The 14,108-nt window shown below is 40.7% G+C and overlaps 1 protein-coding gene across 1 annotated transcript in view; it reads left to right on the forward strand.

The window, feature by feature from the left end:
* The window catches only part of CEP192 (centrosomal protein 192), a 140,818-nt gene that overhangs the window by 56,905 nt on the left and 69,805 nt on the right, over positions 1-14,108 (forward strand). Inside the window, exons 12-19 of the mRNA XM_075588525.1 lie at positions 6,068-6,248; positions 7,197-7,316; positions 7,682-7,845; positions 9,916-9,965; positions 10,655-10,793; positions 11,496-11,626; positions 12,277-12,348; positions 13,754-13,906. Coding sequence (XP_075444640.1) covers positions 6,068-6,248; positions 7,197-7,316; positions 7,682-7,845; positions 9,916-9,965; positions 10,655-10,793; positions 11,496-11,626; positions 12,277-12,348; positions 13,754-13,906 — 1,010 coding nt within the window. The remainder of the gene's footprint in view (positions 1-6,067; positions 6,249-7,196; positions 7,317-7,681; positions 7,846-9,915; positions 9,966-10,654; positions 10,794-11,495; positions 11,627-12,276; positions 12,349-13,753; positions 13,907-14,108) is intronic.

Raw genomic sequence — 14,108 nt, forward strand, 5'->3', positions numbered from 1 at the left:
TTATGTAACTCTATTTGTACCCAAGTATTAACCATATATTATTTGTCATCATAACTCTATGCGCAGGACATACTTGAAAACGAGAGGTAACTCTCAATGTATAACATTCCTGGTAAAACATTTTATAAATAAAAATAAATACGTCTGGCATGAGACAGCTGTGTCGGGGGGTGGGGGGTCTTGCTTATGACTTGTTTTCGTGTACCCAAGGGCAGCTGATAACAGGACTATAGGATAGAGAGCTCAGTTTCCCAACCTTTTTTTCATCCACAAGAAACCTCCTAACTAGTATTTTTACTCCAATTTCTGAAGTGCTTTGTCATTTTGACTAGTTAAAGTTGGCTGTTTAGAAATTAAATGGCTAATTGCAGGTACATTTCACGTTTACAGTTGGTGTTATATTGGCAGGGCTCAGAAATGTAGTTGTGATGAATTCCCCCCCCCTTTTTTGTTGTTGAAAATATGTCCTAATCTTTTCAGTGACACAAAAATAGTCCTTTTCACCAGGCGAACTGTACAGATTATTTCAGGCCCCCTTCGGTGACGTTGCACCATAGATGGGAAACGCTGATATGGTGTCACTAAGCAACATGTATGTGGTCAAAAACAAAACTTTTACTTTATGCCCAGGTTTGTGTTTTACATTTTTTAACGCTTCATACTTTTTAGCTAAGTAGTCCAGTGAGTTTATAATTTATAAAATGTTTTACCAGGAAGTAATACAGCAAGGCCCTGCATTTCGGAGATACGGTGGTACTGAAATGGGGTCCGCCATGTGTGCGCATGCGCAGAACGGTCCAAGGTCATGCATGCGCAGAACGGGCCGGTCCGAGGTCGTGCATGCGCAGAATGGTTTTTTTTCCAAGGTTGCGCATGCGTAAAAGGGCAAATTGCCTGTCTTTGCATGCGCACACACCGAAAATCGCCGGTTCTGCTTTCCGCCGATTTTCGCTTTGCGGCGGGCCCTTAGAACGGAACCCACTGCATGCCCGGGGCCCTCCTGTACATTGAGAGTTACCTCTCGTTTTCAACTATGTCCTGGGCATAGAGTTAAGATGACAAATATTACATGGTTACATAAGTGAACAGGGTATACATTATATACAACACATTGCATGCACAGTTAAAGATAATATATATTATAGGTGTATGTAACAGTTACAGACAAGATTAAAATGTGAGACAGCTTTAGTTTTGAAAGAACTTAGACTGGTGGTGGCTGTGAGAGTCTCCAGTAGGTTGTTCCAGTTTTGGGGTGCACGGTAAGAGAAGGAGGAGCGGCCGGATACTTTGTTGAGCCTTGGGACCATGAACAGTCTTTTGGAGTCTGATCTCAGGTGATAGGTGCTGCATGTGGTAGGGGTGAGGAGCTTGTTCAGATAGACGGGTAGCTTGCCCAGAAAGTATTGGAGGGCAAGACAGGAAAAATGAACATTGCGCCTAGATTCAAGTGATGTCCAATCTTGTTATTTGAGCATTTCGCATTGATGTGTGTTGTAGTGGTATTGGAGAACAAAAAAGCATATCCAATTGTAGAGGGTGTCAAGTTTGCTAAGGTGGGTTTGGGGTGCCGAGCCATATACTATGTCCCCATAGTAGATAATTGGCACTAGCATCTGCTGTGTGGTACGCTTTCTGACCAGCAGATTTAGGGAGGATTTGTTCCTATAAAGTATACCTAGTTTGGCTTAGGTTTTGGTTGTCAGGGTATCAATGTGCATCCTGAATGTTAAACGGGAGTCAAACCACATATTCCCAAGTATTTAAAACTAGTAACAGGAGTTAGGGTGGTGTTAGTGTTGGTTCTGATCTGGAGCTCAGTCATTGGAAGCCTTAAAAATGTAGCCTTGGTCCCAAATACCATTATAGTCTTGCCAGTGTTTAAAAACAGTTTGTTTTGGGAAATCCAATTTTCAAGTCTCAAAGTCAGATTGAAGTATGTGTTCAAGCTCGGAGAGGCTAGGGCTGGGTGCATATAAGACTGTCATCCGCATACATGTCTGTTGAAGCTCCCTTACAAGCTGTAGGAAGATCACTGATGAACACTGAGAAGAGTAGGGGCCCCAGAACAGAGCCTTGTGGGTCACTACAGGTGATATCCGAGGGGATTGGAGTTAGAGCCTGAGATGGACACATGTTGGGATCTACCTGATAGGTAGGAATGAAACCAGTTTAAAGCATGCTCCCCTATTCCAGAGCACTGGAGTTTGTTAAAGATAACATGATTAACAGTATCAAAAGCCTTTGCAAAATCTAGGAATATTGCACCACTGAGTTGTTCCATTCCACACTGGATTTCCTTGTAAACTTTTAGCAGGGTTGTTACCGTAGCGTGTTTGGGGCAAAAGCCAGATTGGAATTGGCTAGGGAAATTTGTCTTGGTATAGTGATCGCTTAATTGGGAGTGGACACATTTTTCCATGACTTTGGATAGTATTGGGAGAAGTGAGATTGGCCTGTAGTTTGAGACAGTGTTTTTGTCCCCACTTTTGAAGATTGGGACAACTCTGGTAGTTTTCCAGGTCTTAAGGATATGGCCTGCAGACAGAATAGAGTTGACTATGAAAGTAATTGGTTGTTTACTCATTTTAAATATCAGTCTTAACGCGCTTATTCTTACTGGGGTTCTGAAACATAAGTAACGATTTAATACTGGTCTGCAACCAATCAAGTCTTTGCGAAGACGTCATCACTCTCTGTCACTGGCTCTCAATGGGTTCAAATACACGTCTTAAAATAATATTTAATGTGCTTGAAGGGTCCTGGGTGTATTTTCAAAAATTAATAAACAACATTATCGCCTCCTGTAGTTTGACAGGCAAGTGCTAACATTGAACGTGATGCTTTGTTTTTATGCCCTACTGAAAGATGTATTTGTGCTCCCTGGACAAGACTATTGAGCAGGTAATCTCAGGCTGCGGTCGGCGGCGTGCGCGGGCCACCAGCCCCTTACCTAAAGTGTGCTGGTCTCTGTTGCCTCCTTCCGACAGGACTGACTGCGTGCTGTGACGCGTCAGCCCGCCGGAGCTGCAAGCTCCTGGTGATTTGCAGGTCTGACGCGTCACGTGGTGCGGCAGTGCTGGGCTGCAACAGTGCTGGGCTGCAACAGTGCTGGGCTGCAACAGTGCTGGGCTGCAACAGTGCTGGGCTGCAACAGTGCTGGGCTGCAACAGTGCTGGGCTGCAACAGTGCTGGGCTGCAACAGTGCTGGGCTGAAACAGTGCTGGGCTGGAACAGTGCTGGGCTGGAACAGTGCTGGGCTGAAACAGTGCTGGGCTGAAACAGTGCTGGGCTGAAACAGTGCTGGGCTGAAACCGTGCTGGGCTGAAACCGTGCTGGGCTGAAACCGTGCTGGGCTGAAACCGTGCTGGGCTGAAACCGTGCTGGGCTGAAACCGTGCTGGGCTGAAACCGTGCTGGGCTGAAACCGTGCTGGGCTGAAACCGTGCTGGGCTGAAACCGTGCTGGGCTGAAACCGTGCTGGGCTGAAACCGTGCTGGGCTGAAACCGTGCTGGGCTGAAACCGTGCTGGGCTGAAACCGTGCTGGGCTGAAACCGTGCTGGGCTGAAACAGTGCTGGGCTGAAACAGTGCTGGGCTGAAACAGTGCTGGGCTGAAACAGTGCTGGGCTGAAACAGTGCTGGGCTGAAACAGTGCTGGGCTGAAACAGTGCTGGGCTGAAACAGTGCTGGGCTGAAACAGTGCTGGGCTGAAACAGTGCTGGGCTGAAACAGTGCTGGGCTGAAACAGACGTAGCCATATAAAAGGCTCCATACGCTCCCCATATCCTGCGCTCCTCTCTCCCTGTGTTTGCTGATGGGAGAGGGGGTGACGGGGCACAGATCCGCTCCTGTCTCTCCCCGGCTATGGTTTGTGGGGAGTTACAGAGACTGGGGGTGTGTGACATCCGCGGGACCGCACAGCCTGGAGAGGGACATTACCCCCTGTCATGGCCGCGCCCCCCCCCGACCCGTCTTGGCCACGCCCCTCCCCCCGCACCGGAAAAAGTCAGCCGCAGATCGCAGTGCAGTGACTTGCACGCGCCGCCGGCAAGCAAGGCGGCTGTGTTAACGCGTGCAGCGGTGCCTCAGCCTCATGACTCATACACTATCTGCTGAACCGCTGTAAGAGCACACACCTTTTAAAATATACGGATTGCCTTTGGTGCTCACTTGCTACCAAAGAATCTCTGGGACATAACACCTGAGTCGCCCTAAGGGAGACTCTCCAATATGCCTTTACTGCCCCTTTCCACTAAGCCAGTGTGAAGGAGTTAGCTGCAAGATTGGCAGAATGGAAGCTCATTAAAAGAGCCAAACTGCATTATAATGATCACAGATGCTACTGGACAAGGTTGGTGAGCACAATTTAGGAAATCTGTCAGTGCAAGGACAAAGAAGGGGGGGGGGGGGAGAGGGGAAATCTAATAAATGTGATGGAATTAAAAGCAATCCAAGCCTTCAAACTGATCAAAGGAAAAAAAGATATGATCATATTTTTTTTAAAAAGCTAATTCTTGTCTCTCCTTTTCTATATTTGGTATAGTTGTTGCGCTTTCTCCATACGGAAGAAGGGAAAGAAACAGGGCACTATGGATTTAAATGAAAGTGAATTTATTCTGCCAAGGAATCGACGTTTCGGCCAGTATTTCGGCCTTTTCCAAAAGTTAATGGCATTAACTCTTGAGAAAGGATGGCGTACTGTCCGAAACGTCGGTTCCTTGGCAGAATAAATTCACTTTCATTTAAATCCGTAGTGCCCTGTATCTTTCCCTTCCATATTAATTCGGATTATTTCACAGGTTTTCACTGGACCAGGAGCACCGGTAACTGTATCTTTTCATATCATTACTATATGGTGTGCAGCATCCCCTTATCTTTATTACATTGATTATGCGCTTTCTCATACATCAGCACGTAGAGGCACATTTTATGTATTTTTTTTTGTAGCTCCTTCCTAGATAATTGTTATTTTTATTTTCAATTAAGAAAGATACATTTTGTCATACTGGACAAATAGTCTCCAGGGTGCCAGGAGTGGCAAGCTGATGAAAAACCACTTGATTGATTCTATTGCTTCCCAAGTCGGCTGTTTCGTATTTGCAGGCCATGTGCCGTGCTCTTCCACCCTAGTGAGAGAGCTCGTAGTCTGCTGTACACTGTGCTCCTCTTAGACTTCGTCCATATTGGTTCAGATGACACTCGCGCTAAACCAATGGAGACCAATGCGCATGTGAGCGGCGACCTATGCATGGCGAGACAAACTTGTTTGTCTTTTCTGCGTGACGGTCTGGTCATGTGAGCGGTTCAGCCAATGAGGACGAACTGTTCACGTGACGGCACACCCTCGCCACGCCCCCCATCGCGCAACCCTGCAGGCCACGGATCTCGGCATGTGCAGGCGCGTGTGACGTTGTGCGCTCGCGTGCCTGTTCTATGTCCGAGGCCTTACTTTGCCCTCATCATCTAGCAAATACAAATGCATGTTTGAAGGGAAGGAGGAACATGCAGTATGGCACATAGTTGAATAACAGACAGCTTGGATAGCAACATGGTTATTGTAAGATTAATTATGAGGTTTGGACAAAAATAAAAAATACAAAATAGACAACCAGGCATCCATGATTTTTCCATCCCTAAATCATAGGATTCCTTTTGAACCAATGACACAACATTTACATTTATCGGTTCGTTTCTAGTCTTTATCTCCATAATTATCCTGCTAAACTGACTGTGGTGTGGAGGACACCCGGCATGCACAAAGCAAGGGGTAATTACCAAACTTCTTCTGTCCAGTAGTATAATGCTCCTTCCAAATACAACTGTAACAAAAAATTGTTTTGCACTTTTCAGTTTGTAAAATATATATTTGCCAATAATTGGATAAATTGGCAGACATTGGTCAAACTGTCCTATTCTGTTCACACAAATATACATTTTTTACTTTAATATTTTTTTTATGAACTTTGATATGCTTTAAATTTGGTTCCTTGTTGGTAATTTTTATTTTTACTGTTTTTTTTTTTTTCTTTCACCCCAACTTGGTGTCTTGTTTGTGTTACTGTTTAGAGTCCAGTTCTACGATGACTGAGCGTTACTCGAAAATTGAGGATGAAACATTTCCAAGCTTCTTGGGGGAGTCTGTAAATAGCAATATCAGTGAAGCATTGGAAAATTGTACTTTCTCGTCAAATCTTGGCTTGCCAGTTGCTGCGTCTACCATCGCCAAAGCCCGAAACTGCTTTGACAGGTAAGTCCCATAGTTTATAAAATTGGAATGTAGTCAAACTGTCAAATTTTTTTTTTTAAGCTGAAAACCGAACAAAAATAACTGTTGCTTTGGATTTGACACTACCATAGTTCACAATACTGACTTGAACTGTTACTATGTAGAGTAATCCACTGATGTGTTGATGACAACAAGCTATTTGAAGCTTGCCAATCATTAATGCAATTCTTTCCACTCTGGATTGTACTACTTTAAAGCTGCAGTTCAAGCTGCCTTAGGGGGGAAAAATAACTAAAAAATCCCATTAAATATGTGCATCAATACAATCCGCAGACTGACAAGTGATTAACTAAGCTGCAGATCGATCCGTTCTCCTGTAATCGATCGCTTGCTCCGGTTTATTTAATTCAGTTCTTGCACAGCATTGTGGGCAATGTAGTCCTGGAATATGATTGACTGGGCAGTTACTAGATACAATTGGTGCACTGCTGGAGAGCGCGGGGCTCAAGAGCCAGAGTCAGAAGGGGAAGGGGCTGTCACTTTTTGGAAATGCTTCCTACATTAGAAACATTAAAAATGTTTTGTTTTTTTTGTTTTATTGCAACAAATATTTTCTCATAGTACAGAACTGTTTTTTTTTTTTAAATAAATAACACAGGATATTGCTTGAACTGTTGCTTTAACAAAAGGAGAATATGCTTACTGTTGGTATACAGTATAGTCTTAGGGCAATCTCTTATCCTAACAAACACTTGTACATGGGCACAGTGTAACAAATTGTCTGAACATATTCTTTCATTTCCGTGCAAGCTTACAAAAGTATTAATGGTTAAGATGCTAGTGGTGTTCTCTGAGCCACATATTCTAAAGTAGTATAGTACTTTGCTGGTGTATCTGATTCTTATCCGCCCCGCCCCCCCACACCCTCCCAGTGAGGTCTAATATTTATTTACTTTTTCTATTTTACAGACTTCCTGATGCTCAAGCATCATATCTGGAGAATGAGCATTTATCACTAGCTGGTTCTCGTATACGTCAATCTGGTGGGGACCCGAAAGGGAAATATGCTCTTAGCTTTAAGAATGATTTGTAAGTAGAATTGTAGTTCTCCCCTTCCCCCCCCCCCCCCCCCCCTCACAAAAAACGTGCAGGGAGTAAGTGAGAAGTTTCATATTTGAACTACTGTTTTTTGATAAGTTACATTTGAAATGTCTGATTTTGTCATAGAAAACCCTAAAGCCACTCCTACCTGTTCAATTTTTGGCTGATGAAGAAGCGGTTCAGTACGTGGAAATAGCCATAAACTTAAATGTCTTCGGGTTTGTTTTTAGAAGACCTCCACATTTGACTGAGAGAAAAATGGCACTGACTGAGAATAGTGGCAAGCAGTGACTAAGGATATATTCAGATATCTACATCTCATTGTAAGGTTTCAATTTTGGCTTTTTCCACAGAGAAGACATGAACGCCATTATTGGAACTCCATATCTTCCTAACAATTTCCCACCTCGTTTGACAAAAACGGATCTATCCGACAATGCATCAGAAGGTATTGTTACTGAGCGATCCCGTCACAGCCAAGACACTTTAAAGTCTCTGGCTCCTGGAACTAAAAAAGGTATGCAAACAGTCTGCTTATAACTTGTTGTTGTTTATAATGCACCAACACATTCTGCAGTGTAGTACAATGGGGGAATAAAATTATATAAAGTACTTAAACTTAACTGTCATTTTCTTTTAATAGCTTGAACGGATAAATGTTTTTTTTGTTCGTGTTATAAAAGACAACTTGTGTTATGCGGTGGTACTCCAGCCCAGAAGGATTCACTAATCTAGTGGTCTAGTAATAACCATTTTTAGTTTTTTGGTCGTGTCTTGCTCAGTGGTTTTAACTTTTTTGTTTCTTAGAGTATACGATAACAGGACCTGGTTTGCTTTTGGTCAATGGCTGCTTGTTTCTCTAGCTATGGGTATAATTTGGATGCAGCTGTCCTAACTAGTGAATCCTGCAGGGCATTCTGAGCGTAGCAGATGCAGTATAGTTGGCAACACTTGCTACTCCTTTCTCTTGAGTCTGTGCCAAATGTCTGTCACTGCATGTGAGGCTATTTGAAGCTGGTGGTGACAATATGTTCTGACGCAAGTCTCGAATGCAGAATGAAGACATTCTGTATCTCTTGACTAGGTTTGTTTATATTTTCTTTCGTTAATGTTTGGCTAGCTGCACGCCAGAGAAAAGTATTTTGGAGAGAACGTAATCGTTGAGGAAGTCTGTTGCAGTGGAACCCAGATTTCCATCAATGCATTGCAGGTTAATGACTTGGCATTGTGTCTGAGAGCTTGGGGACAGAAAAGAATATTAGAGTTGCTACTCTTACTAAGGCTTTTATTTTGGTCTGGAGCAGAAATCCGTTCAACAAAATAACAGTATGTAACATTGTGTAAGACTGGCAGCAGTGTAAAATTTTGTGCTGACCTTCTGAAAGGCTGCTTTCAGAACCCTAGAAATACAGGCAGTCCTCGTTTTACAACGCTTCGCTTTACAACGAATGGCTTATCCAACGCTGTGCAATGCATACCTATATTCATTTTTACAACGCCAAAATGGCTTATCCAACGCTCTTACAGCGCTTTGCAACGTTGTGTATGTGTGTGTATATATACACATTCACATAAACAACGTTGCAAAGCGTCGTAAGAGCATATATATATAATTTTATACTATATAATATTATATTATACTATATAATATATTATTTATTATGTTATGTTATATTATATATATAATACAGTATATACACTATATAATTTATGTGTGTACTGCATATCTTATTGCCTGCATAAAATATTTGGTGTATTTTAGTGTTAAAAATGCCTTCAGGAACGGAACCTTTCATTTAAACAGTGTTCCTATGGGAAAGCGTGTTTCGCTTTACAACGCCATTTTGAGTAACGCATTGTGTCGGATAACCGAGGACTGCCTGTATAGACGACTGACTTGGTTTACTTGCCATGTTGAACAAATCGTTGAAACGCCTCATGAGATTTTAACCACTTAATGTATTCATTTTAGTCTGATTTATTTGTTCTACCTCCTAGCTGGGAGGGACTTAAACATTTGTTAATTTGTTTGTAATCCACACTTTTATAACAATTAACATATACACTACAGTACATTACAATGCAACTCAAACAAAAAACAGACTTAAACATTTTAAGTAATACTTGCAATACAAATAGTTTCTACAGTTAACTTTTTCCTGCCTAGATCACAGGTAATGGCAGTTCTGTGCTTTTGAAGTTTTGAAAACTATTTGGACTTTTTCCAAATAGTGCTGAACAAAGAATATTTTTTTTCTTTTAAATTAAATTTGGGATAAGCGTTCCTAGTCTGCGTGAAGGTTTTCAGATTTGTAAAATAATTTTTATACCTTTTTTATTTTTAAAATAAAATACTGAGGCATATGCCATCTTGCAGATTTAGGCGAAGCATTTTTCCAATTATTATATTGGCTGCTTTTGACTACATCCCTTACTTTTTACTTTATAGCAAGTTTGCCTCAAGTCCTTTTTATGTGTTGGCATATAATTTAAAATATAAAATACAAAGTTATTGGTCAAAGGTGTTAATTTTTTTTTGTTATTATTTTGTCCAATATTAAACCTGAGTTGCTTACTTTTGCTGCAGATTTTTCAAGTGACTTATGTACACTTCCACGTAGCAAGCAAAAGGACAAGGTACGTAGTGAGGATTGTTTTCAGTTGTGGGTGTGTTCATCAGATGTTGTTCTTAAAAAATTAATAATGAAACTGTGTGGTACACGATACTCAATATTCATTTTAGTGCTTGCTAGTTTTCTGTTCTCTGCTTGTTTATTTTCAAAAAACGTGTAATATGCCCTATTCCTCTAGCTGTCCTATTTAAAGATAGGGGCAGTTTTGTTTTTTGTATGACTCCTTAATTATACAGGCAGCCCTCGGTTATCCAACGGAATTCGTTCTGGATGTAGCTTTGGATAGTGAAACCGTTGTAAAGTGAGTCCCATGTTAATCAGTGGCGGTGAGCGTTGGATAACGCATTCATGTGTCTGATAACGCATTCCGGCGTCAAATAACGGCCAATAGGGTTGGATATGCCATTTGTTGTAAAGTGAAACTTTGGATAGCGAGCACTACCTGTGATATCTATTTTACAGGTCAGCCTTCCCTATATTTAAACACTCCCATTTTCTGTGTTAAACAAAAAGGGCTATAATAGCATGTTAAAAGGCTATTACTATGTGCTTGTCACTTTCCCCCACTCCTTGGGAGGATCGGCATTCTTTTCTTTCTCTTGCTCAGAAACATGAAGTATTCTCCATTTTGGTGTTATCATGTTTTGTGTTCCATTGTTGTTTTTTTTTGTTTTGTTTGTTTTCTCTCAATAGACCACCGAAGTATCACATTTATTTAAAGACATCAGGAAAGAAACTCATGATCTTCTAGAAGATGACAGCACAAGTGTTGCAAGTTTCTTAGAAAATGAAAAGTTGTTATCTATTGCCAGTTTAGATGGCAGCTCCTCAGGTAATCCCTTCTACTTGTTTAATACAGACTTTTTCTGTTTGGTATTATCATCACATTTCTCTTGAACACTTTAAAACTCCACATACTATTCTGAAAACACTAAAATGCATCACACTGTTTTCAAAAGGTTTTGCAACTTCTCAATCTTTCTGTTTTTAAATGTGCGCATGTGTGTGTGAAAAGAAAATGGTAAATTATGACACGTAAAAGTCAAAATAATTTAAGATTCAAAGTCTTTCATTGTTGCTACAACACTATATCTGTGGTGTTTAAGCCCAGTGAAGTTGTCTTTTGTGTTTTGAAAGCCTGTCAGCTTATTTTGTCAGGCAGCACCTGAATTATGCTGGCTGCTAGCGTTGCTTCCAGGTAGTTGCTGCTAGTTCACAAAAATGTCCATGCGGCTTAATTAGGGCTTGGCATTTGTGGTATCTTTTGTTTTATGCTACCTATGCCAGAGCTGGCTTTACACTTTTACCTGGAATTTGTTTCCTGGTTTATATTGAATAGGCTTCAACAACCAGAAAAAAATAATTGGGGAAAACTCTGAATGTGTGACCACCATAAGATAGACGAAAAACCAAAAAATAAGTTTCTTAGAGCAGTATCTTTTATTTAAAGAGCTTAAATCCTCAACAAGATAGTCTTGAATGATATAATGCTTGAATATGTAGAGGCAGAATTAAATGTGCTGCTGTTTAACAGATGACCTGGATGATGAAGAGTTGTATGATGACCAATTGGTAGCCTACTTTAAGAAACTGCTTCCACCGGGAATGCAGCGTGGCGTTATTGAGGGCCAAGAAATTCCTGAAGCGAAAAGCATTTCCTACACGGTATGTCACCATCAAATCTCCTGTTAATCACTTCTGTTGAAGCTTGGTAAACTGTTGTTTATGCTTAAAATACTTCAATGAAAGCAATTCATATAAACCTTTGCTTACTCAGTCTTGCATAATGAATGTTGATTTTTAGTAAATCTATCCAATACAAAGCTTTGCCAGGAAGTTGATGATATATGGTGTCCAGCTGTCTATATTCTCCTGTAGTAGTAATCAAATGTTAACCTGTGCTTGGTGTGTCTTCTGTTTTTTGAATTTGTTTATAGAGCAGGTGGACTTCTGATATAAACAACTGTTCTAGTTATTGGTGGCCAACAACCGTATTGGTGTCTTGAAAACTAGTTGAAGCCATACTTATGTCTAGCTAAATATATCAAGCTCTAGATGGTAGTACATGGGTTTAGCCTATTACATCAAACTGCAGCATATAACTTTAATACATATACACACTTGTGATCCAGAAAGGGAGCATACCTTGAAATATAAAAAAAAAAACCCAAGTCTGCTTTTTAAATGGATCGCAAATTCATATTGGAAATAGATATCTTCAAATTAGACCGGTTAGGTGGTAGCTTGTCAATAAAATAAGTAAATCCATGTTTGTCCTTGGAACTTGAATGGTGATTGTACTGTGCTTTGTTCAGGCATTAGGCGGTGTCCCTAGAAGACCAAACAATCAAGACTCTGAGCGTCTACAATTTCTTGAAGACTATGAGGTATCGGCAACAAAGTATTTTAATTGATAGTGACGTATGTGTACTGAACATTATTGTTCACTGAAGCTCAGCTAAATGCAAGCAGCGCCTGAATTATGCTGGATGCTAGTGTTGCTTCCAGGTAGTTGCCGCTAGTTCACAAAAATGTCCATGCAGCTTAATTAGGGCTTGGCATTTGTGGTATCTTTTGTTTTATGCTACCTATGCCAGAGCTGGCTTTACACTTTTACCTGGAATTTGTTTCCTGGTTTATATTGCCTAGGCTTCAACAACCAGAAAAAATAATTGGGGAAAACTCTGAATGTGTGACCACCATAAGATAGACGAAAAACCAAAAAATACGTTTCTTAGAGCAGTATCTTTTATTTAAAGAGCAATGAACAATGCAACGTTCCATACGGACCCATCAGGTGGCTGCTCGGTAAATAAATGGAAGATACTGCACTACAACTTGAGTCAATCGCTATTTTGTATCTCTTTTGGGAAACCGACTTTTTTTGTCTATGCTTTAACAAGAAATGTCCCCACTACGTCCAAGAAACAGAAGAGAGCCTCCAAGTCTCCTCCAGCACAAAGGTGCTGGCCTGGGTACTTCTCTCTATATATATTTATGTAGCCCTTTAACAGAGCTAATTGTGTTTTTAATGTGAAATTTTCCTTTTCATAACGTTGCAATCTAGTGATATTGGCCTCAAATAATCACATTAAGATGTCATATTCCTATGGAAGTCAATCGGATGAAGATTGAGTTATGCTTTTCATCATTTATAATAATTGAAAAGAATAAACAGGATGTTGTATATTTTTAAGAGTATATTTGTCACTTTTTTTTAATAGGTGGACTAGGTACACCCTTATATTTATTTACTTTTTGTTTCATTGGCTTGAAGCAGTGAGTCTTTTGTGCTGAACAGTGTTAATTTCAGTTCCGGGGGAAACTCTGCTTCCCGAGAAACTTGGCTGCGAAGGATGTGCTGGCTTTTAATATCCCGCTTGACGTGGGCCAATTGGAAGCAGTGACGTCATCCCTTGAGCTTACAAGAACACTGTTCAGCTTCGGAGACCCCATCTATAATAAATAAAAATTGGTCGCTAGGAGTGCTCCTTTGAATAACCAGTCGCTAACCAAGTTTTTAATTGCTGGGGGTGTGTTGTGGATGTAAACATGTGTGGGCCACCTTTATAATTTATGTACGCACACTTGTTTGCAGGCAGATGGAAAATCGCCAATTATTTTATTGAAAACATTTGAACTTTAGGCACATTTTTATAGGTACAGAACAGGTCATCACCTAACAAGTTGGATGCGTATTGGTGTATTTTTTTTTTTTGTTTAAAAAAATATGTTGCTATCTTACGGTAATGTCACGCAGTCTTCTTTTTATGTAATGCTTCTATGCTTTAGGAAGATTTCCAGATGCTTCATGTTCGCTTGGCTGCCGCGGGCATGGAGTCTGCACCAGGCAGCGATGAAGAGGATGTAGAGCTTGAACTGGAAAAAGCTGCACAGCAACACCTACAAAGAGACCAATTTCTAGAGAGTACAACAAGACACTTGGTATGCATACATTTTTTTTATTTGTTTTGCACTTCCAGCCTTGTTTTAGTGTATTTGGTGGCACGTTGCGTTAAGTATCTGCCGCTCTTTCACTTTATTGTTATAAATTGCTTTTCTTCCTATTGCTCAATTAATTTCCCTTTTTAAAGCAGCAGTTCAAGCTGCCATTTAACATTTAATAAAAAAAAATGTTCCCTTTCAA

The sequence above is a fragment of the Ascaphus truei genome, chromosome 2, assembly GCF_040206685.1.
Source record: "Ascaphus truei isolate aAscTru1 chromosome 2, aAscTru1.hap1, whole genome shotgun sequence".
Classification (NCBI taxonomy): Eukaryota; Metazoa; Chordata; class Amphibia; order Anura; family Ascaphidae; genus Ascaphus; species Ascaphus truei.